General features: G+C 40.8%; 1 protein-coding gene across 4 annotated transcripts in view; it reads left to right on the forward strand.

The window, feature by feature from the left end:
• Positions 1 to 1,811: 1,811 nt before the first annotated feature.
• The window catches only part of LOC120048215 (alpha-1A adrenergic receptor-like), a 37,242-nt gene continuing 13,881 nt past the window's right edge, over positions 1,812 to 25,172 (forward strand). Inside the window, exons 1-4 of one of the 4 annotated variants that reach the window (XR_005476991.1) lie at positions 1,812 to 3,068; positions 4,710 to 4,936; positions 5,392 to 5,496; positions 5,769 to 6,162. Coding sequence is in view for 1 of the 4 variants with exons in the window: in XM_038994000.1 (XP_038849928.1) it covers positions 2,126 to 3,068 (943 nt within the window). In the remaining 3 variants the exon portion in view is untranslated. Of the gene's footprint in view, positions 3,069 to 4,709; positions 5,497 to 5,768; positions 6,163 to 25,172 lie in introns of those variants that run through there. The other 3 variants (XR_005476990.1, XR_005476992.1, XM_038994000.1) reach the window with 3 other exon arrangements.

Genomic DNA, 25,172 nt, shown 5'->3' on the forward strand with positions numbered 1-25,172 from the left:
GTTTAAATGTATTTAGCTAAGGTGTATGTAAACATCCAACTTCAACTGTATCTTATATTGGCAGAAAGCTTAAATTATTGTTCATCTAACTGCACTGTCCAATTTACAGTAGCTATTACAGTGAAAGAATACAAAAATTGTGCACAAAATTGTGCACAATTTTAACATGAAAAGTTATTAATAAACAAATTAAGCACATTTGGGCAGTCTTGATCGAAAATTTTGAACAGAAATGAAATGGTTCATTGGATCAGTCTAAAGCTTCGCACATACACTGCTGCTGTTTAGTGGCCAAAATCTAAATTGCACCTGGGCTGGAATAATACATTATGGCCTTTCTCTTGCATTTCAAAGATGATGGTACAAAAAAATACAAAAGAACGGTTGGTTTTTTCTTTGTATTATCTTTTACCAAATCTATTGTGTTATATTATCCTACATTCCTTTCACATTTCCACAAACCTCAAAGTGTTTCCTATCAAATGGTACCAAGAATATGCATATCCTTGCATTATGCCACCCTAGAGGCTAATGCATCACCAGTTTGAAAAATATATTCAGCTTCTGTTACCAATCAGGATACCAATCAGTCTTGATGGGATACATTTTTACATCTATGCATTGCATACATGTCTTCTATGGTTTCAAACACAGGCCAAACTCCGCCATTGATCCTCTTCAACTCTCGACAACGTTTCCGCTCCATTTAACTAAGTGACAGATCAAGAGGCACATGCAGTGCTCTATTAAACCCTTATTAAAAAGTTAATCTTTGGCGAAAATATGTGACATTTTCCTCCCATGTTCTCACCTGAGGCACTTTCCACTTGGCAACACTCGGGGTTCTAAAGCAGGCAAAACTTCACTTTTTTTATGTCCAAAATATTAAATCTAGCATGATGCCAAGTGGAAAGTCTACCAACCACTACAATCCAGTTTAGGATATGTAGTGATAGACTTTTAGATCATTTATTTCTGAACATTGTTCATATTACCTGTATATTGTGGAGTTTCTTGGCAGATAGAGATATTGCGGGAATAATCCCTACTGAAAACATAGATCCCAAGACAAATTTGAACTAAACCATTTTTAGATCAGACAGCTATTCCCCACAAAATGGTCTGTCGACAACACATAAGACGCATGGACATGATAATGTCCTGAGTGATTTGTTCGAAAAAAAACTATTTGACAAAAATAGGGATTTGTTGCATAACAGTATCTGCTCTTATTATGGACATAAAGGTATAATTGTTTGTTTTTAGGTTGACCCTTGAAGCGTACTCATGTTTTATATCCTCTACTCATATTGGGCCAAATGTGTGAATGAATTTAAGCCTACCCACCCAAAAGGAAATTAAAAAGTATGTGTTAATACTGAGAGGGAACAGCCAGAGCAGAGCTTGAACCAGCAACCCTGTAATTAAGTTGCAAATGCACTACCACCTGCCATTAAACTTCAGACCTCTTGGCAGAGGCAGTAAGTACACAGTCACATAAGGAGGTTGTTGTCTATATAGCATCTCTATATATATTTTTACCAGGTCATTTGGTCATTATCCGAAGTGGTGGGGGTCAACCCTGAAAAGTTTCATGCATAAACCTCGCCACAAAACCAACAAAGAAATCCATGCGTTTCCTGCGGTGCCAGAGTCCTTTTCCTAGTGCGTTATTATTGAGCTATACATTTTTGTTTGCCAGTATATCTGCCAATTCATACAGTCAAACTGTGTTTAGGAGAGAGCCTCTGTAGCCTATTCAGCATTGCGCGCAGATCAGTGAGGTTTGACCGGGAGCAAACAGAGGGACGACTACCCGCCCCCTCCGTACTTTTCAAGCAGACAGTTAAGGGGAAAAACAGAGAAACAAAGAAAGCGAGACTGTACTGCAAGTGGACGGATGTGACAAAACCATTATCATACAATTTCATCCAATTGGTTTCATAATTGAAAACGCACCGGTTTGCAAATGGAATTTTAATCCTTGATAACTTCTCCACTATTCATGTAGCCTAACAACACTTGGCCGAATTGAGTAAATGTATTTTGGCATGGTGTTGCTCGTTTTCGTGTGCTACAGCTCCATGTGATTAGAAACCTGCTATGGAGGACCTCTTTAGTCAAAATGAATCTGACCACTGACGATGCGGCACATTTATGGGGAAATTATTCCTTATTGGAACAATACGACACAACAGTGGGGACGCCGTGGTTGTCAGAGTCGCCTGGTGAAGTGGACCTTACCCGTGCCATCCCGCTCGGCTTCGTCCTGGGGGCTTTCATCGTGTTCGCCATTGTGGGCAACATCCTCGTCATTCTGGCGGTGATGACCAATAGGCACCTGCGGACCCCGACCAACTACTTCATTATAAACCTGGCCATCGCTGACCTGCTGCTGGGCACCACAGTGCTGCCGGTGTCTGCCACCCTGGAGATCCTTAACTACTGGGTGTTCGGCCGGATCTTCTGTGACATCTGGGCGGCAGTGGATGTTTTGTGCTGCACAGCGTCCATCATGAGCCTGTGCGTAATTTCTATCGACCGTTACATCGGGGTGAGCCACCCGCTGCAGTATCCGAGCATAGTAACCGAGAAGCGGGCACTGCTGGCCATGCTTGGGGTGTGGGTGCTCTCGGTGGTCATCTCCATTGGACCCCTCCTCGGGTGGAAGCAGCCGCCGTCGCCGGACAACACTGTGTGCCTCATCACCGAGGAACCGTTTTACGCATTATTTTCCTCCCTCGGTTCCTTCTATATACCACTGGTGGTTATCTTGTCCATGTATTTTAGGGTTTATGTAGTCGCCAAACGCACAACCAAGAACTTGGAGGCCGGGGTGATGAGGGAGAGGATGAACACGAGTGAGCTCACGCTCAGGATCCACAAGGGATCTCAGGTGCAGGATGACAGCAGCAGCACTGGGAAGGGCCGTGCAAACCAGGCAAGGAGCTCCCTGACGGTGAAACTTCTGAAATTCTCCCGGGAGAAGAAAGCAGCGAAAACGTTGGGAGTCGTGGTTGGCATGTTTACGCTTTGTTGGCTGCCGTTCTTCCTTGCGTTACCCATTGGTAGGTATATATATATATTTTTAAACATATTTTATTGACACCTTTCCAAACGAATATCCAAGACACAGCAGGCCAGCAGTTTTAATGAAATACTACAACAAGCCTAATAATATGCTAATATAGCCAACAATTAAAACAACGCTCAATATGTGATAAGACACATTATAAAATATTATGGTCAATTAATATACATGTTGGTGCCATATTCAATTTAACAAGCCATAATAGGCACAAACCATAATCTACCCACACCCAAAACAGAATAGTGGTGCAGGGGGTGCTGGAGGCAAAATGCAAAACTGGAGAAAGTCTCAGTGCACTTTCAGTCAGATGCAAATGTATTTTATTTACCAACTGTTGAAAAGTGTCTGAGAAGCTTTTTCATGAATATCTGGAAGTAAATCTAAGTGGTCCTTCAGTTCCATAAATTCCATCTCCAGACAGTGGCATATATATGATAATATTCACCCATTGAATTACTGCCCTGATTTATCAGCATGATGCTGTGTCCCAAATGGTACCTTAGGTGGGGTCCAGTGGGGCCCAGTAGGGGCTGGTGGAGGCCTGTATAGGGGCTTGTTGGGGCTGGTGGAGTCTGGTAGGGTCTACGGGGGCCGGTAGGGGCCCAAACCAGACTTCACTGACTGACAGCAGTAAAGAGCCCACTACCACCGTCACGGCTGTAGAGAAAACATCTCAGAGGAAATTAAACAAAACATGTTGTGGGGAGGGGACTCGTGCTGCTGGGCACGTTGCGGTGAGGGACAGAGCAGTGCAGACCGATGAGGGAGGCTAAGAAAACAAGCATCTTTATTTACTGCTGTTGTTTTCAGAGTAGAGCTCGCTGTCAATCCCGTTCTCTTGGGCCTCTCTCTCTATGAGGTCTGGTCCAGTATAGTACTGTATTAGTTACCTCTTATAACCCACAACAAACCAAAAATCACTTAATTTCCGTACACATGCATTGGCTTGGGACAGTTGTGAACGCATGCACTAAACCAGATCACGCAGATCTTCATTAGAAAGTATGTAGAGCACCTGAATTGTGAATGAGTTTGTACTTATCCATAGTGTTTTTTTTAAATCAAATTGGATGATATTTGGTGGAAACCAGTTCAAAGTAGAGTGACCCAAGGATGAAAAATGACTGTAGCTGGTACTGTACATTGAGAATGTTTGATCATAAAGTTACTGGTCCCCTCCCCTCGTGTCAAAGACTTGGATTTAGGAGGCAGGCATTGTCAAGGATTTACTTCCGGCTTTATGCAACATCACATAAAGCCGGAAATTTAATACGGCAATGGTAGCATCTTATCTGAACTAATTTAAATATGTACCACCTTAAAACCGTCATCTCATGTGCCCCTACGCTTTGCTTTGGCTTTGTTTACAAACCTTAAGCTAGCTACTAGTAGTTAGCTCGAGCGGAAGGTACGACCAAAGATACTGCTAACCTTTCATCTGTGGTATGACTGTTAGCTACAGTAGCAAGCTACTTACCAGCATGCCGGCAAAAGCACACTGTGTCGTAACTAGTGTAAAATTTGTGTAAAATGAACCTTACATAGTGTAACATTAACCTTAAACTATTTCCCAAAGAAGGAAGACATCCAACAGCAGTGGTTGCTTTTCATTTCTTAGCTAGCTTACGGTGGACGGGATGACTGAAAATTACAATCATGGCACGCGTGTGCAGTGCACATTTCGAGTGAAGTTGCTTTATCAATTTGGGGAGAACATTCGATGGGTCTTGCCAGGAGAACATTCGATGGGTCTTGCCAGGAGAACATTCGATGGGTCTTGCCAGGAAGCTAATCCTGAAGACGGATGCATCATTGACAGTGGATCTTGCAAGCACTGACCATAATGTAAGTATCAGAGTTTGATGAGTGTGACACAGTAGCCAACATTTTGGGGGGGATCACGTTAGATAATGCAACTGTGGCTGTGACTGCTTTGACTTGTGAACTGTATATTTTCTATAACACACCTGATAGTCACTATATGGTTTTTGTTCCTTCATCCCTAAGACTCCAACATTGAGTCTTAGAGCTGCCCGCACACAGCTGACACAAAAGAATGTTGTCCACAAAAGGGGTTGTGTGTGTGTGTGTAGTATTTATAATTTACCCCTGAAAATCATATTTTGCCATTCCATTGTGTGTTTTTTTAATTTTTTTACAGTTGATGTAGCTTGTGTCATTGGGACTAATCATGATGATAAGGGGGAATATTATTTCACTTTCCATCTTTTGTCTTTCCAATTTCATCAAGCTGTAATGATAGACATTTTAGAAAAATCAACATCTCTCTGTCTGCACAGCTTCCCAGGCAACTGCAGCAGGAATGATGTGATACAAAATCATCTTTCCCAAGGCAAAGAAGGGGGGAAATGCTGTGAAGCCTGTGAAGACAGACCCATCATACTGTAAGTCATAGTTATTCATTTCAAATCTGCATTAATTGAGCATTTCAGGCACAAAAAAAGTCTAATTAGAAACATTGAAAAGTTTCACAAAAAAGTACAGAACCAAATATTGCATATTTAAAATTGAATACATCAAAAACTCAAGGAAACACATTGTAGAATGAGTAGATCACTACATCAACGAATTGAAGCATCATCTCAGAACAGTAAATAAAAGGAAGTTAAATTCACTTCCCACTTAACTAACATTTCCCTTTTCAAAAACATTACAGGCTATGTTGACAGGCTCCTGGATCTCCTCTTCAACGAGATCACCCGTGATAAAATCACAACACATTTTATTTGTCCCATGCTTCATAAACATCAGGTGTAGACTAACAGTAAAATGCTCCAGCGAAGTATGTGGGGAAGCTGTGCGAGGCCTGACTAGAAGGAGGAAATGGATTTGTCTCCCACTTCATTCTTGGGGGTGACTGAAACCTGATTAATTGAAGCAGGGTTTATGGGTCCCCCTCCTCTTCAGTCTCTGTAGTTGTTGCATTTCCTAAATTCACTTTTACTGTATGATATCACATAGTTTTTTTATACCTTTTTTTAACTAGGCAAGTCAGTTAAGAACAAATTCTCATTTACAAGTACAGTCTACCACGGCCAAACCCTCCCCTAACCCAGACGACGCTGGGCCAATTGTGCACCAGCCTATGGGACTCTCGATCACGGCCGGTTGTGATACAGCCCGGGATCGAACCAGGGTCTGTAGTGACGCCTCTAGCACTGCAATGCAGTGCCTTAGACCACTGCGCCACTCGGGAGTTACTTTGTCTAGTTTTTTTATTCAAGCATTCGGACAGGTGATGAGTGTTAAAAATTGTACAAATAAATGGGTCCTGGGACACTGTATTGCGGCCGGGTGACTATATTAGGCTTATGGCTGAAGTTTTTTTTTTTTTATGTCAAATTATTTCTCACCTTTATTTCTCATGTTTGTTCATGTTGCTCAATATTTTGGCTATGCTGGTCTATCGTAAAATATTTAATAAATGTCTGATCAATATACACAATTACGAACATATTGTCATTTCTAATGCTAATTGTCCGGTACACTTATTGTATGCTGTTTTCGTGTACATTCCCTTATATCTAAGCTTCTAAGGTGATTCAGGCTTTACAACATCTTATGAAAAAGTGTATCAGTTAACTGTATTCTGTAATTAGTTACAAAATAATCAAAATGTTTGTCTGATATCCAACAGTCCATGAACAGCTCTGTTGACCATGAGAGCATTTTGCAGATAAAATGGGTTGAGGCATGCTATTTAGGCTCAGAATGACATGTGGCCCATTGTTTACCTTCTTACCTGGCAATGACCACAGGGGCATTTCAAAGAGCTCAGTTAAGGTGAGCTCATAAATATAAGCTCCCCGCCAACTCAGCCTGTTATTTCAGGCTTCCTGATAGTTAGAGATGAGAGAAAAGGTCAAATGTATTCAATTTGGACCATATTAATAGCGTAAAAATATTATGGGTGATGTTTTGGTCATTCAAAGGCTATTTTTACTTGGGAAATAGGATGACTGTGTGGGACCTTTAAGTTGTTTACAGCGGCCATGTGGGAACGTGCTTGGTGACAGGCCAAGTTCTTAGGCCACCCCTCGCCACTACACACACACACGTGCACCACACACAAACACACACACACAGGAACATACCGTACGCAGGCAGGCGCAACCTCACACACACATTCTATTTCTCTATAAGTCCAGGATATTATTATGAATTTGCATAGCATGTATTCCTATCTGGGATGAGGTCGCTGGTCATTGAGCAAGGTCGGACAGCAGGAGATTCCTCCAATCGCTCCATGGAACGTTAAATTAGAGAGCAGAAGCATGGAACTCTGGGAACATTCTGGGGTTGTATTCCGTTGATCGTCAGGGCTCTTTGGAGTGGGAGGAGGGGGATGTGAGAATTTGGATGACTCTGGACTCTGTTTATTTAAGACCAATCAACAGAAAACCAAGAGTTCATACTTGCGAACTCTTGAAAAATGTTTTATGTCTCAAAATCTTCATCAGCCAATTAAAATCTTCTACGTAGTTGCAAGTGATATAACGCTACAAGTAAGCTTTTCCCATGAGATAACCTAACACACTTAGCCCTATGCTAACAAGACCAGCTGGCCATGATTATTTCCTATAACAAATTCCACATCAGTCAATCTTAGACTATATATCCACGAACAAATGTCATAAAAAAAGTAAACTTGGTCACCAGAGGGATATGTTAAAACCTCCAAATTCAAAGTATAATTTTTTTGTTGTTGACTACGCTACTACTAACATTACACAATATTCAAAAGGCACGTTGTCGCACATATGATAAAAAAGTGTAATACACTGTTTATTAAGGGACAATACAATACAGCGCATCATGCTACCTAACAGTACAACCTTATCCCACCTTACCACTTACTTTAAGCTGAGCTGCAAGAGGTGTGAATCTAAGCATAAATGTGGCCCGTTTCAGGAAGCTAGGTGTATGTCGCATGTCACTACTTCACAGGAGAGGCCTTTGAACGCTTTTTATTATTTGATCAAAATGTGTTTTGGGGCAGAAATGCCTTCTGGAACATATGAACTTTCATGTGCCTTAATAGCAAACGTGTATGCTATCTGTAAATACTAATACAATTGTTAAATTAAAAGTCTAGTTGGTTTAGCCACGGAAAAAGAAAGGAACCCTCCCACCATGATTGGCTGAGATAATGGCTGGGCTGGACATGCTGAGAGATGAGTGTCATGTTTTGTCTTTTGATTATCATGTCTTGTCCCTGTGCTTCCCTTCCATTTGTCTCCCTCTGCTGGTCTTAGTAGGTTCTTTCCCTCTCTCTTCCCCTCCCTCTCTTCCTCTCTCGCTCTCTCTCTATCGTTCCGTTCCTGCTCCCAGCTGTTCCTCATTCTCCTAACTACCTCATTTAATCTTTCACACCTGTCCCCTATTTTGCCCTCTGATTAGAGTTCCTATTTCTCCCTCTGTTTTCCGCTTCTGTCCTTGTCGGATCTTTGTTTGATGTTTGCTGTTCCGTGTCCTGGTTCCGCCCTGTCGTGTTTTTGCCTTCATCAGATGCTGCGTGTGAGCAGGTGTCATCTAAGATATATCCAGGAGTACCGTTTTGTTTAAGTTTGGAATAAAGACTCTGTTTTTGTTAAGTCGCTTTTGGGTCCTCATTCATCTGCATAACAATGAGTTAGTATTGATCTGTTATGTGGCACGCATCTGTCTATAACATGAGCTGCTCAGTATGTGTAGATAATCCTTACAACCATGGCTTTTTTTTAAAGATAACTTTAGCCATGGAGGACTGCAAAAGTTTTGCTACTGCTCTCAACAACATTGCTGCCCTGAATTTGGCAGGTGCTATCGACAAAGACCAGTGGGAAAAAGTTGTGATGGACTACTTTCTGCACACGGTCAGTGTGAAAACAAACAAGCTGTACAAACAAAACAGAAACGACACAAGACGTCTTAGTTAAACGGGTTCCAGTCTGCCGTGAAGCGTTCATCCATCTATATGGGTAAGAGTCTAGCTATATTTTCAGATATTATAAGTTTATAATTTTGTCAGAAATTAATGTATGTTGGTTAGCTATAACAATCTGTTTGTGATGCTAGCTAGTGCTGTATGGGTAGGGATTATGGTTAATTGTTTAGCTAGCAAGCTACATGTTTAACAAAAGACTCCACTTCACCAGATGATTACATGACCCATCAAGTTAGCCAGGTGTGTCTGGGGGTGATTACGGCCATCTATTGTATTTCATGAACATGTTTACATGTCTAGACAATAGTGACCCATCCACTTAGCTAGATGTGTCTGGGGGGTGGTTATAGCATTTCTTTCACATGACTCATCAATTTAGACGTGTGTCTGGGTAAGCGTCATCTAATAAAATATTTTTGTCTGGATACTTTCTATTTTTGATATTGCTACTATGCAAATATGCAAGTAACCATTTCACTGTACCGTTTACACGTTCTGTATCCTGTGCATGTGACAAATACATTTTGATTTGATTTGATATAGTGATTGTTTACCAGAGAAGGCAATGTGAAGAACAACATGACCTGCACCAAATTCAGATTAGGGTATAGGCGAAGGACTAGATAGTGTATTTTTACCTGGAGTTTTTCTTTTGTAGGCTACTACTTTCACCACTTTTAGTCTTGAACTCTTGTTTACTACACTACCTTATTCATTCTGTTTAGCACATGGCCTCATGTGAATCCTTAAAGAGATGGGTGGGGCTAAGGTTTAAGAGGGTGTGAACGATGCTGAATAGGTGTAGACAAAGAAGAGCTCTCCACTAGGCGTACCAAAACATTCAAAGGCAATTTTCTCAAAAGTGGAGTTACAAGTTTATCAACTTCCAAAGCAGAATTACTTTCCCATTGTTCCTCAACTGCAGTGTATGATATGCCATTTTGTAGCTTTAAGTCTCTACTTTTATCCAATGTAAAAAAACAAATGTTGCAACATAAGACCGAATAGTGGTGGTCACACATACAGTACGAACAGTGGACCACATGCATCCATTTTTTTAATATCCAGTATATTATGACAATCCCATAGGCTTTTCCTCACCCATGCTTCCTCTATTCTTCCTATCCCATAGTCTGAAAATTGAGGGTTAAGGATGGGTTGTCGTTTAAAAAATAAAATAAGCTCCTGATCCTAATAATCTCCTGCTTCTTTTCTGAGCCCTTCTTAAATGTCTTGCTCATTGGCTCAATGTCTAAGCCCCAGTAATAGGAGCCTGATAGGAGCAGACAGACAGACACGCACGCACACACGCACACACCACACTCACGCACACATCCTCTCCCTCCCAGCCCTGCTCCCACAGCCTTCTTCAGCCTCCGTCAACCCACTGTGGGGGATTTCCTGTGAGCCGCTCATTTCACCCAACCGTCCCCCCAACGCATACAATATCCGCCCAATGTTATGTCTGAGTACATTCAGGTGGATAACACATAACAAAGCAAGCACTCTATCATGTAGGAACTATTTTCCTTTATGAGCAATCAGTGAAAGCCTTACCATGTTGGTTTAAATTAGTTGATACACTCTGTGTTAGCATTCCAGAACACGCCAATACACTCTAGCAGCTGTTATACGCTGACTGCACTGACTGCTTTATCATTTTACAGAATAAAATATTGACTTTTCACTACGTTCAGACCACATAATAGGGCAACAATATGTGATTATACAGATATACTAATCACAATATTTCCCATTGTTCGTCTGCATAATTGAAATCTAACATTAATTTAGCATAAGACAAAGTCCACTTGATCAATAGTTAGGTTGCGCTCTTAAAGGGATACTTCGGGATTTTAGCAACGAGGCCCTCTATCTACTTCCTCAGCATTTTTATGACACTGTATGCAGTTTGAAGGAAGTTGCTAACTACTGCTAGCGCAATTGCTAACTAGCGTTAGTGCTATTACTTCCAGTCATTGCGCTAAAGCTAGTTAGCATTGGCTCGCGAAACTACATCTAACTTCCTTCATACTGGACACAGAGACACAAAAATGGTATCCTTTACTTCATCTGACTCTGGGGAAGTAGTTAAATGGCCTCATTTTCAGAATCCCGAAGTATCTCTTTAACCAAGTGGGAATTTACAACATACGACTGGGACAAATTTACTTGAACTTCTCTCCAACTGGTAATTACTAGTGGGAACATCGTCCAAAGATTGTGGGTAAATGAAGATGGTTCACTCAGGCTGTTTACCATTGAAAAAAATGGTCAGTTCCAGTCTACTTAAAACCTCTTGAGCCTATGGGGGGTGCTATTTCGATCTTGGAAAAATTGGTCTCCAAAGTAAACTGCCTAGTACTCAATTCTTGCTTGTACAATATGCATATTATTATTATTATTGGATAGAAAACACTCTCTAGTTTCTAAAACCGTTGGAATTATGTCTCTAAGTGAAACAGAACTCATTCTACAGCACTTTTCCTGCCAGGGAGTGAGATTTCAGAAATCTTGGCCTCTGGTCCCAGGTCAGTTTATAAGTCCCTGTGAATGCTGTGGGGCTACAAACACTGCCTACGCCTTCCTCTAGATGTCAGTAAGTGGTGACAATTTGAATGGGGTCGATTGCGCAATCTGGGACTTTATAAAAGACCAAAATGCGGAAGTACCTTTCTTTTCTGCCCTGCGCTTGACGCACGATGGAAGTCGGACTGGCCTCCTTCCAAGCTTTGGTTTAGCCAGTAATATATCTCCGGTCATGTTTTTACTCGTTATAGGTGTTAAAGACATCATAAGGTAGTTAATTTAAACCGACTTATAGCAGTTTATAGCAGTTTATTGCGATTTTCTGGCATTTCTATGTGACGCACTTTCAAGAGTTGGGCACTTTTCCGGTACATGCCGAACGTTAGTGGCCATTTCGACAGGACAAGAGGACATCTTTCGACCAAAAGACGATTAGACCGGAGAAAGGATACATTGCCCAAGATTCTGATGGAAGCTCAGCTAATAGTAAGAACTATTTATGATGATAAATCGTTGTTCTGTTGAAAAATGTTAAACGCATATGTCGCCATTTTTTTTGGGGTAGCTTCGCTTTGGCGCACCCTGTATTGCACAGTAAGGATAATGTCACGATCTATCACAAGGATGACGCTGGAGAGACGAAGCAGGTACGGGGAGTAACATTTAATAAATAACGGACATGGAACGAGACATAAACAGCTTAGCAAACAGAAAAACAATCAATGCAGAAGCAGGGAACAGAGCTGGGGAACTGACACATATAGGGGAGGAAATGAACAGGTGATAAGAGAGTCCAGGTGAGTCCAATAACGCTGATGCGCGTGACAAGGAAAGGCAGGTGTACGTGATGGATGGCAGGAGTGAGTGATGCAAGGCATTCTGGCGCCCTCAAGCGCCAGGGGGAGGGAAAGAGCGGGAGCAGACGTGACAGTACCCCCCCACTAGGGGCGCCACCCGGCGTCCCACCTGGGCAAACCGGCCGAGACATGGGCGCTGGGCAAGCCGGTTGAGGCGTGGAAGCCCGACGAACCGGCTGGAGCGTGAGAGCCTGGCGAGCCGGCTGAGGCATGGGAGCCTGACGATCCGGCTGAGTCCAGACGCCTGTCGATCCCGCTGAGGAAACCCGATGATCCGGTGGATTGTGACGTGGGATGGGAAGCCACCGAGCCAACCGAGGCAATGAAACCTCTCGAGCCAGCCAGGGCATGAAAGCTCGACGGGCTGGCTTAGGCACCCCCGGTTCCATCGGCGGCAGAATCCACCCCCGACGTCACCGACAAAACAAACAACAAACAAACAAAAAAAAACTCCTGGACAGGCTGGGCAGACAAGAACTGACGATCCAGCTGAGGCCCGACGTGGGATGGGCGCCATCCGAGCCAACCGGGGCAAGGAAACCTCTCGAGCCTGCTAGGGCGTGGAAGCCCGACGAGCAGGCTAGGCACCCCCGGTTCCATCGGTGGTGACCCAGAGCCGATGCCACTATACCAACCAGAACGCCAGTACTCCCCGATGCTTCGTGTGATGGCTTCTGCATTCTGTCACGATCTATCACAAGGATGACGCTGGAGAGACGAAGCAGGTACGGGGAGTAACATTTAATAAATAACGGACATGGAACGAGACATAAACAGCTTAGCAAACAGAAAAACAATCAATGCAGAAGCAGGGAACAGAGCTGGGGAACTGACACATATAGGGGAGGAAATGAACAGGTGATAAGAGAGTCCAGGTGAGTCCAATAACGCTGATGCGCGTGACAAGGAAAGGCAGGTGTACGTGATGGATGGCAGGAGTGAGTGATGCAAGGCATTCTGGCGCCCTCAAGCGCCAGGGGGAGGGAAAGAGCGGGAGCAGACGTGACAGATAATTTTAAAAATGTAATTCAGCGATTGCATTAAGAACTAATTTGTCTTTCAATTGCTGTCCAACTTGTATTTTTTTAGTCAAGTTTATGAATAGTTTTCGATAAAAATAGGTGTCTTTCCAAGATGGCGCCGGGCAGATTGCTTGAGTAGTTGGACAGTATTTCCATTGTGTAAGCACGATTTGTGCCGCTAAATATGCACATTTTCGATCAAACTCTATATGGATTGTGTAATATGATGTTACAGGAGTGTCCTCGGAAGAATTCTGAGAAGGTTAGTGAAAAAATTAATATATTTTGGTGATGATAACGCTATCGCTCTTTTTGCCTTGAATCAATGCTGGGGTAATGTTTGCACATGTGGTATGCTAATATAACGATTTATTGTGTTTTCGCTGTAAAACACTTAGAAAATCTGAAATATTGTCTGGATTCACAGGATCTGTGTCTTTCAATTACTGTACGCTGTGTATTTTTAAGAAATGTTTTATGATTAGTAATTAGGTAATACACGTTGCTCTCTGTATTTATTCTAGTCGAGTTGTGATGGTGGGTGCAATTGTAAACTATGATTTATACCTGAAATATGCACATTTTTCTAACAAAACCTATGCTATACAATAAATATGTTATCAGACTGTCATCTGATGAGGTTTTTTCTTGGTTAGTGGCTATCAATATCTTTATTTGGACGAATTGGTGATAGCTACTGGTGGAGAGAAAAAATGGTGGACTAAGAAAAATGGTGTCTTTTGCTAACGTGGTTAGCTAATAGATTTACATATTGTGTCTTCCCTGTAAAACATTTTAAAAATCAGAAATGATTGCTGGATTCACAAGAAGTGTATCTTTCATCTGGTGTCTTGGACTTGTGATTTAATGATATTTAGATGCTAGTATTTACTTGTGACGCTATGCTAGGCTATGCTAGTCAGCTTTTTTACTGGTGGGGGGTGCTCCCGGATCCGGGTTTGGGAGGAACTAGAAGTTAATGGGGTGGGCCTCCCATAGACACCAATGCAATAGCAGCTGAGTCTGGTCTACTTAGTTAATTGACTTTCATTGAACCAGAAAAAAACAGCGAGTGGAATGTCTGGCTTCCTCTTCCGTCTCTGACTCATCTATCATCCTGAGCTCCCACTTCTCCCACATGATGACCGCTGATGTCACCTACTAAGGAAATTACCTTGATAACAGCATTTTTGGCAGTTAAATGCAACAACAAAACATCATTTAAAAAAGCATCCATGAATATGTATTGTTTACAAACATGTACTTTTAATTTATGGTTTACGCAGCTTGTTGGCCATTAGCCAATCAGCGTTTCTCAACAGGTTCAAATAGCATGAAGGCGTCCAATTGGTATTTACGACTTCCCAACTGCTAAATACACACCTCCCACTTGGTTATGACTGCAGCATTATTGCCCTAGTTTTCTATGGTGCCACTGGTGCCAATGACATCTATAGTGGCATCAACTGGTCTGGTGCAGCCATCTATGGTTGCAGTGACTTTATATGCACACAGATAAAAAAATTCATGGCCCCATGTCCATCGGTTCAGCTCTAGTAGCCAGTTGTTGTTACCCATAGTGGAATCATCTAACCCGCTGGCTCCTGAAGCCTACATGATCTCCCGAGTCTACAAGCAGTCTAGCTAACGCCCTCTGCGGAAATATTATTGGTGCACGGGTATGTTCGATTTTTAATTTAATTTTAACTGTCATTACTACGGCTTTCAGATTAAAAGCGAGAGAAACTGTCCACCATTATTTGTGTTTTGGTAAGGGCTTGGAGTGACGACACTCACCGAAGAATCCTCAACAAATCACCCGACAGATATTAATGACTTTGCTTCCGGGTACTTTTAGATTTTTAAGTGAATTGTTAATAGTTTCCTTATTTTTTTAAGGTATCAATGCCAAACTTAAAGGGGAACTTCACCCTGGGGAACCCTAGGTTTGTTTTGATCATGTCTGAGGGACTTCTAGGTCAGTGAGATGTGTTTCACACATAATTGGCCGTGAAGAGGGCTTCACGTGCCGAACGATACACCCTATGATGACTTCCGGTGTATTGAGAGGGGGTTGCGAGATCTGAAAATAAATGTAGTCCTGCTTTGCTTTTATGTTATACCGATTGCACTATGCAGTTTGTGTAGATATGGTTGTCCTTGTTTGTGTAACCGATGTGAAATGGCTAGCTAGTTAGCGGTGGTGCGCGCTAATAGCCTTTCAAATGGTGACGTCACTCGCTTTGAGACCTTGAAGTAGTGGTTCCCCTTGCTCTGCAGAGGGTCCCTGGTTCGCGCCCGGGTCGGGGCGAGGGGACGGACTAAAGTTATACTGTTACATTTGATCGAGCCATTGGACGTCTTTCAGCGATGTTCCTATCGGCAGAGTCATTGCTAAGTATACAAGGTGACACATTCTTTCCAATCTCTGAAATACTACAACTCGTGTGGGGTGGTGCTTCCTGCTCTGACCTAGTCTCTGCCCAAAGCAGGCTTTTTTGAAAGAGTGGCGGAGACATAACAAAATCCTCTGGGCAAAACTGAAAGAACTGACCAGACCTCAATGGCTTCAAGTGAATCCTCTCATCAACACGAATTTGAGTTTGAAGCATTTAAAAAAATGTTTTATTAGCTAGCAAAATGGGGACATTCAACCATGTATGTTTCAATCGGAATATAGCTAAGAGTATTCGAAACAAAGCTTTGAATTTAGCTAGAACTCAGCTACAGCTGATGCCAGCACCAAGAGGGCAGATGACAGATACGGTAGTTAGTTAACTTTAGTTTATTTATTGAAACCCATATTGTGTATTGCTGGCTAACATCCTACTGTGTTAAAGTGGGGGTACGTTTTTCTCTTTGCTAACTTATGTAGCTAGTTAGCTAGGTAGCTAGCTAGCTAAGTTAGCTAAACAGCTACTGGTAGACATCTATATGACTAAAAATATAAGATGTTTTACAATCGAAGATCTGTTGTTCCTCGATTGTAAAACCTCTAAACTTGTTAGCAAATGAGTAAAATCAGCAACTGTAAATCATTTTACTCTCTAGCTAGCTATGTAACTAAATTTTACAAAAGTTGACATTTAAATGCATCCACTATCATAATCATAACCAATCTGACAACATTACAGGCATGACACAAGGTAGGATTTCAAAAAGATGCAAATAACAATTATTGGCAATCCAGCAAGCTAGCTAAGTTTACTAACAGTGAGGGGAAACAATAATACAAAAATGTTGTATTGTAAATCTCTTAAACTGATTAGTTGGTTTTACTAGACAAATATTTGCCTAAAGCATGCCTGTTAGACATGGCTGTAGCTAGGTACTGTCTGCCTACCTAGGTAAATTTGTACAGTCTGGTCACTGTGAAAACATTGAGGTTTGTGCTTTATTTATTTAGTATATGTTTTGTCTTAGAGACAATACCATGTGGAGCCTGAGGTTCTTCTACCTAGAAGGCCAGCATCCCAGAGTCGCCTCTTCACTGTTGACATTGAGACTGGTGTTTTGCAGGTACTATTTAAAGAAGCTGCCAGTTGAGGACTTGTGAGGCGTCTGTTTCTCAAACTAGACACTCTAATGTACTTGTCCTCTCGCTCAGTTGTGCACCTGGGCCTCCCAGTCCTCTTTCTATTCTGGTTAGAGCCACTTTGAGCTGTTCTGTGAAAGGAGTTGTACACAGCGTTGAACGAGATCTTCAGTACCTTGGCAATTTTTCGTATGGAATAGCCTTCATTTCTCAGAACAAGAATAGACTGACGAGTTTCAGAATAAAGTGCTTTGCTTCTGGCCATCTTGAGCCTGTAATCGAACCCACAAATGCTGATGCTCCAGATACTTAACTAGTCTAAAGAAGGCCAGTTTTATTGCTTCTTTAAACAGCACAACAGTTTTCAGCTGTGCTAACATCATTGCAAACAGGTTTTCTAATGATCAATTAGCCTTTTAAAATAATAACTTTGGATTAGCCAACACAACGTGCCATTGGAACACAGGAGTGATGGTTGCTGACAATGGGCCTCTGTACGCCTATGTAGATATTCCATTAAATAAATCAGCCGTTTCCAGCTACAATAGTAATTTACAACATGAACAATGTCTACACTGTATTTCTGATCAATTTGATGTTATTTTAATGGACAAAAAAATTGGCTTTTCTTTCAAAAACTAGGACATTTCTAAGTGACTCCAAACTTTTGAAGGGTAGTGTATGTTTTGAGATTGCAGAGAGAAGAATTAGGTGGTTGTGTCAAAACTGTTGTAGTCTTGATTTTATACCTTTCAGTGTCCCTTGCTGGTTTCTGCCCCACAACTACAAGGTGTGTCCGCTCCCTCATGCTTGTGTATTTTTACAAGGAGAAAATGTAAAAAGAGAAAAAGGGGTAGATTAAATTGATTACATGGTCTGGAAAGCACTTTGTGGTCCACAGGCTACCTCTAACCACTTGTAACCTCATAACACAGACACAAACCTGTACAAACACTAGCCAATTCATGTTAATACTATGCTTACTGTAAATCGAGCCATCTTAGCCGTCAGCTTGCCAATATTTTTGCCAACTTACCTTCACCTTGTGCAGAGCTAGGGGTTGGAAGCACGTGCTGGTGGAATCAGATTCTGTACCACCTACAACAAAATACACAATTTAACCAATTGATCTCTATTTGACTGGCTATCTCAGCACACCTAACATGGAAATGTCAATGTTGTCACCTTGCTTTTTGCTAGCTAGCGTCACTAAATTGTCAGTAAGATTGCTAGCCAGTCTGTATCCCAAAGACTTTCAGAGTTCCACTCAGGACTGTAGCTAGCTAACTTAGTCCAGCAAGGCTAGCAAGCTAGCTAACGTTAGGTTACCTCTAATAGCAAATCTTCTGTTTTATTGTGTTTTATTATTTTATTTATTATGGTATCGCTTCTCAGCTGGAGCCAAAATGGATTCCCCATCAGTTCAGCCGGAAAATCCCTCAAGTAATCTTTGGTCACATCGGGGTAAATCTCTGGTATGTAGAACAGTGAAAGATAACTCCTTTTTGCACTTGTTTGTAATTAACACAGCCAGGCAAAGAACACCACACAGGCATGATGATAAACATGAAAAGAAATGTAAAAAAAAAAAAAATCCCTAGAGGAGTTCTGCGATTACTGTGTGTTGTAAACAATGCAATCTAAATCCAAGTATGTGGGCGGTATCTGCATTTGCTATCAATGCCGAACTTTGTGGTTTATTAAAAGCATACAAATACCCAGGCAGTCTGTTCTCGCTCTGTGCTCGTTCTAGCTTGTAGTGTGGATAATTGTTATGTTTATGACAAAAAGGTAACATTGTTAATATTGTCATGACCATATGCAGTGGCAGGGTGAAATTTCCATTTAACATGTCTCATCATGGTAATGTCTTTGATGACCCTAAAACGTTTCAAGTTGATAGGCCATTGTTAAGTGGATTTACAACTCGGCCATTATAACTCGACCATCTCTTAACTAATCCCTTAGATTTTCTAAAACGGTAAATTAAGAGCTGTACCATGGGCCTACATACCAAAATGTTGCGTTATCTGTAGTTATGTTTCATGATAATACGTTTTCCAAAAGGAAAACCTATCCTGGCAGACCATATGGTTCATTGAGGCATATGTGTTCAGCATAAAGAAAGAAAGACACCTACTTACAAGGTCAAATGTGGCGGTAGATATGAGAGTTTAAGTGAGACTGCTATAACAGCGCCACCTATAGGCCAATCTCTGCCATTCTTTTTGACCAAGTTACTCATGGCCTCTAGTTTCTGTGTGCCAAATTAGAAAAAAGTTACCAATCTATGCTTCAGTTATTCGGCTTCGATGTGAACCCCTAATAAATTCAACAGTCAACAATGGATGAAGACACTCCAAGTGTTTAAATGTTTTTTTTATCATTCAGATATTGACTGAATTGTAGCACATATGATTGTACTGGCAAGTACAAATAATGAATGGAGTTCAGGCATTTGTGGGAATTCAGGTATTCAATTTATTGTACATTTTTACTTTTTTTCTTATATAAAAATGTTCTTAATATATCAGGTATTTTTTGTATACATTAATGAAATGAAGAAAATAATATGTGCCTCATTTGCATAATACACACTGGGTGTATTTGCATACATTAATCTAATAAGGGTAGAACAGGGCTACAACTGCGCTGTCTCTAGGCCTATCTGCGCTCAAACGGCATCATTAATTATTCATTACTGTTGTCATGTTCTCTTGCATAATTCAACAAGAGTGTCAAGCGAAGTATAATCATGTGATTTCATATCAAAATCCCTGGCTCTAGATTACACCTATTTGTACATATCGTTTGTGAGATAATATCACCGCAATCCAAGTGTTCATTTTCGGAAATTGCTTTCATTTCAGCGCATCTAATTTGTAAATGTATCAACTGTATTAAATCAGACATTTTTTCAATTGTACACAAAAAAAATCAACACCCGTCAAAAAAAAGTTATTTTAACTCTTTCTTGTGACGTAACTGTCGATACGGTGCGTTACATCCCTGACGCAGGCAGCATTGGTGTTTTTATAGATGCAATGGAAAGCCAATGTATCCCACTGTGTTTGCCAGGCTATTACAAACGTTTCAGCGGTCGTTACGTTAACAGGGAAAAACGAATGGCACAAGCATGGGTTGGAACAGAAATCATTTTCCAATCGTTTCTTTCTGAACGGAACCATCATTTTTTTCTTTCCATTCCACTGTTCCAACCAGCAAAATAATTCTCTGAACCGTTTCGAACCCCCCCAAAACGAATGGTTTATATCGTTCCTTTCCGTTCATTTTTAAACCTCTGAAAATAAAGTTGTTTGTAACACATAGCTTGACATTAAATGACTTCACCAGTATCAGTGTGGATAGAGAAGCTTGCTATGGAGTGGGTGAGCGATTTCATCTGTATAGGAAAGTCATTAAGAGCACATTGTATTTTACCGTAACAGCATGGTTTAACCATTATGAAAGAAACACACTGTGCTGCCAGTCAAAACAAATCAAATTATATTGGTCGCATTCACATGTTTAACAGATGTTATTGTGGGTGTAGCGAAATGATTGTGTTCCTAGCTCCAACAGTGCAGTAATATCTAACAATGCGCAACAATAAACACAAATCTAAAAGTAAAATAATGGAATTCTAGGACAGGCAATGTCGGAGTCCGGAGTAAAATAAATATATTTATATATATACGAACAAAAATATAAACGCAACATGCAGCAATTTCATTGATTTTACTGAGTTACAGTTCATATGAAAAAATCAGTCAATTGAAATAAATTCATTAGGACTTAATCTATGGATTACACATGACTGGGAATACAGGTATACATCTGTTGGTCACAGATACCTTAAAAAAATGGGCCTCAGGATATTGTCACGTTATGTTTGCGCATTCAAATTGCCATCGATAAAATACATTTGTGTATGTTGTCTGCAGTTTATGCATGCCCTTACCATAACCCCACCGGCACCATGGGGCAACATTGACATCAGCACACCGCTTGCCCACTCGACGCCATACACGTGGTCTGCGGTTGAACATACTGCCAAATTCTCAAAAAAGACATTGGAGGTTATGTTAGAGAAATAAACATTAAAATATCTGTCAAAAGCTCTACTGGATTGCACGCTCCCTCAAAGCTCTGGCCAATTGCACGCTCCCTCAAAACTTGAGACATCTGTGACATTGTGTTGTGTGACAAAACTGCACATTATAGAGCGGTTTTTTATTGTCCTCAACACAAGGTGCACCTGTGTAATTATTATGCTGTTTAATCAGATGCTTGATATTCCACATCTGTCAGGTGGATGGATTATCTTGGCAAAGGACATGTAAAGTAGTTTGTGCACATCATTTGAGAGAAATAAGCTTTTTGTGCATATGGAGAATTTCAGAATATTTTGTTTCAGCTCATGAAACATGGGACCAACACTTTACATGTTGCGTTTATATTTTTGTTCAGTATATATATGACGGCTTGTATAGACATTATGTGGATAGAATATATAGTCAGTGTAGTGAGTGAGATGCAACTGAAATTTTGCGGGTGAGGAGAGAGGATGGAGGAAGCTTGCCTTGAAGCCCTGGACATCTTGATATGACATGAATTATCAGAATTATGCCCACAGAATTATACCTACGGAGGAGCGGCTTCTATTGAGGAACTTTGAAAGTCTTTGAACTTGAGAGTTGGTTTAACTTTGGACCAGAGCAAACGTCAAGGATTTTCCTGTATTTGGCTCCATTCATTGTTCCCTCTATCCTTACCGCTTAAAGGTTTCCCCATAACATGATGCTGCCACCACCATCCTTCGCGGTAGGGATGGTGTTAGATGGGTGATGAGTCAGGCCAAAGAGTTACATTTTTGTCTCAGCAGACCACAGATTATTTTGATTTATGCTCTCAGTCTTTTACATGCCTTTTTATAAACACCAGTCGTGTTGTCATGTGCCTTTTTCTCAAGAGTGGCTTTCGTCTGACCAGTCTCCCATAAAGCCCAGATTGGTGAAGTGCTGTAGAGACTGCTGCCCTTCTGGCAGGTTCTTCCACCTCAGCCAATGAACTCTTTAGCTCTGTACAGTATTTTCACACTATCTTTAAAAAAATCTTCAAGCTCTGTCAAGTTGGTTGTTGATCATTGCTAGACAGTCATTTTCAAGTCTTGCCATAGATTCAAGCCAATTTAAGTCAGAACTGTACTGTAACAAGGCCACTCATGAACATTCAATGTTGTCTTGGTAAGCAACTCCAGTGTATATTTGGCCTTGTGTTTTAAGTCATTGTCCTGCTGAAAGGTGAAATTGTTTTCCAGTGTCTGTTTTGAAAGAAGACTGAACCAAGTTTTCCTCTAGGATTTTGCTTGTGCTTAGCTCTATTCCATTTATTTCTATACAAAAAAACTCCCTAGTCCTTGATGATGACAAGCATACACATAACATGATGCAGCCACCAACATGCTTGAAAATATGAAGAGTGGTACTCAGTAATGTGTTGTGTTGGATTTGCCCCAAACATAACGCTCTGTGTTCTGGACATAAAGTTAATTTCGTTGCAACATGTTTTGCAGTTTTACTTTAGTGCCTTATTGAAAACAGGATGAATGTTTTGGAATATTCTTTATTCTATACAGGCTTCTTTTTTCACTCATTTAGGTTAGTATTGTGGAGTTACTACAATGTTGTTGATGTACTCAAATTTTTCTCCTATCACAGCCATTAAACTCTGTTTTAAAGTCTCATGGTGAAATCCCTGAGCGGTTTCCTTCCTCTCCGACAACTGAGTTTAGAAGGACGCCTGTATCTTTGTAGTGACTGGGTGTATTGATACACCATCCAAAGTGTAATTAATATCTTCACCATGCTCAAGGGTATATTTATTTTACCCATCTACCGAAAGGTGCCCTTCTTTGCGAAGCATTGGAAAACCTCCCTCGTCTTTGTGGTTTAATCTTTGTTTGAAATTCGCTGCTCGATTGAGGGACCTTACAGATAATTGTATGTATGTGTGGGATACAGTCATTCAAAAATCATATAGTTTCTGCTCTGACATGCACTGTCAACAGCGGGACCTTATAAAGACAGGTTTGTTTCTTTCTAAATCATGTCCAAACAATTGAATTGGCCATAGGTGGACTCCAATTAAGTGTAGCGACATCTGAAGGATTATCAAAGGAAATTGGATGCACCGGAGCTCAATTTCGATTGTAATGGGAAAGGGCTGTGATACTTATGTAAATTAGATATTTCTGTATTTAATATATCTATGTATATATTTTAAATGTTTAAAAACATGTTTTCACTTTGGCATCATGGGGTATTGCCTGTAGATGAGTGAAATAGTTTTTTTATTTAAGCCATTTTGAATTCAGGCCGTAACACAACAAAATGTGGAATAAGTCATGGAGTATGAATACTTTCTGAAGGCACTGTATGTATTACCACTAGTTTATTACCGTAAGTATTTATATATCCCTGCTACCAGTCACTTTTCATCCCTGTTTACATGTACTGTATATTTGCCTATCATGCCTACACTGTCACTATGGCACTCACCCACCCACACACAGCACGACAAATCCACCCACCACTTATGCTGCTGCTGTACTGTTCACTATTATTATTATTAATCCTGCTACCAGTCACTTTCTCCTAATCCCCACCTACAGGTACACACAGTATCTACCTCAAATACTCCAGCAGTCTTTTTTAAACCTTATCAATAGCCAAGTGAATTTAATCTTGCTTAAAGACTACGTTTGGCATGTCCATGTCTAGACTGCAATTCACAGTAGGCCTAGCCCCTATATTAGTAGGAATGCTGTAGCTTATGTTTAACAATGTATTTCCATATTGAAGCAATGCAATTGTAACATTGTGGACTGCAAACATTTTCAAAATATCGGGCAGGTTATTTAACCAACAAGGCTATAATGGACTAACATTCAAATTAGAGTTGACGACAATGCAATACATAAAAGACAGTAAATACTCAACTTGAAGAAACCACACTTTTAGCCATGGAGCATGTTCTGATTGGTCAGTGAGGAGCCAAGCCACGACACACCCACAACTTGTTTATTCATCAAAACCCAGTCACTGCCAGTCACTGCACCCATAATTTTGGTTGTGAAAATAGCAAAAATATAACGCTACCACCAGCACTATGATTTACCTTTGCGTTAGGTTTGTTAAAATCGAGCACAGTATATAAAAAATGTCACCTCTCAATCGCTCTAATGCACAACAATACATGTCTTTAAACACAATCCTGCACAACCTAAACCTCCCTTCCTCATCTCAAATACCTGTCTGTAAACCTCCCTTAGCCCATTGACAGATCAGTAGCCCTTAGCAGTGGGACTTTCGTAGACATGTCTTTGTATTGTGTTTTGAGAATCTGCAGAGAGAAGAATGAGGTGGTTGTGTCGTTACTGTTGTAGTCTTGATGCCATACCTTTCAGTATCCCTCACCGGTTTTTGTCCCACAATGTTGTTGTGCTCCATAACAGCAAGTTGTGTCCACTCCCTCATGCGTGTGTACCTAAAATACAACCGCTTTAGGGTATATTTCAGCAGGGCACTGTGGAAGGACTCCAGATAAACCAAGTTTTACAAAGAGAAAAGGGGTAGACTAAATTGATTACATGGTCTGGAAGGTACTCTATGGTTCACAGGCTACCTCTAACACCATATCACAAACCCATACAAACACTACCCAATTCATGTAAATTGAAATATTTTTGCCAACTTACCTTCACCTTGTGCAGAGCTAGGGGATGGAAGCACATTCTGATGGAATAAGATTATGTATCACCTACAACCAAATACACAACAATATACAATTTAACCAATTGATCTCTATTAGACTGGCTAGCTTAGCAAACCTAAGATGGACATTTCAATATTGTCAGCTTGCTGTTAGCAAGATTGCTAGCCAAATGAGAACCAACTAACCAATCATAGACGATTTAAACAAATTCCTCATTGCCAACACACAAACAGAGAGTGAGTTAGCTTTCTCGGCCATTCTATTTTTAGTAGCAGTGTTTTCAAGGTAAGAGTGGAATAGATGACTACCAGATTGAGCTACTCTTATTTGCTAACATTAGCTAGCTTATGTGAGCTAACGTTAGAACGAACAAACAAACAAACAAACAAACAATGTTTACTCTGCTGAAGTTAGC

Source organism: Salvelinus namaycush, chromosome 5, assembly GCF_016432855.1.
Source record: "Salvelinus namaycush isolate Seneca chromosome 5, SaNama_1.0, whole genome shotgun sequence".
Taxonomy (NCBI): Eukaryota; Metazoa; Chordata; class Actinopteri; order Salmoniformes; family Salmonidae; genus Salvelinus; species Salvelinus namaycush.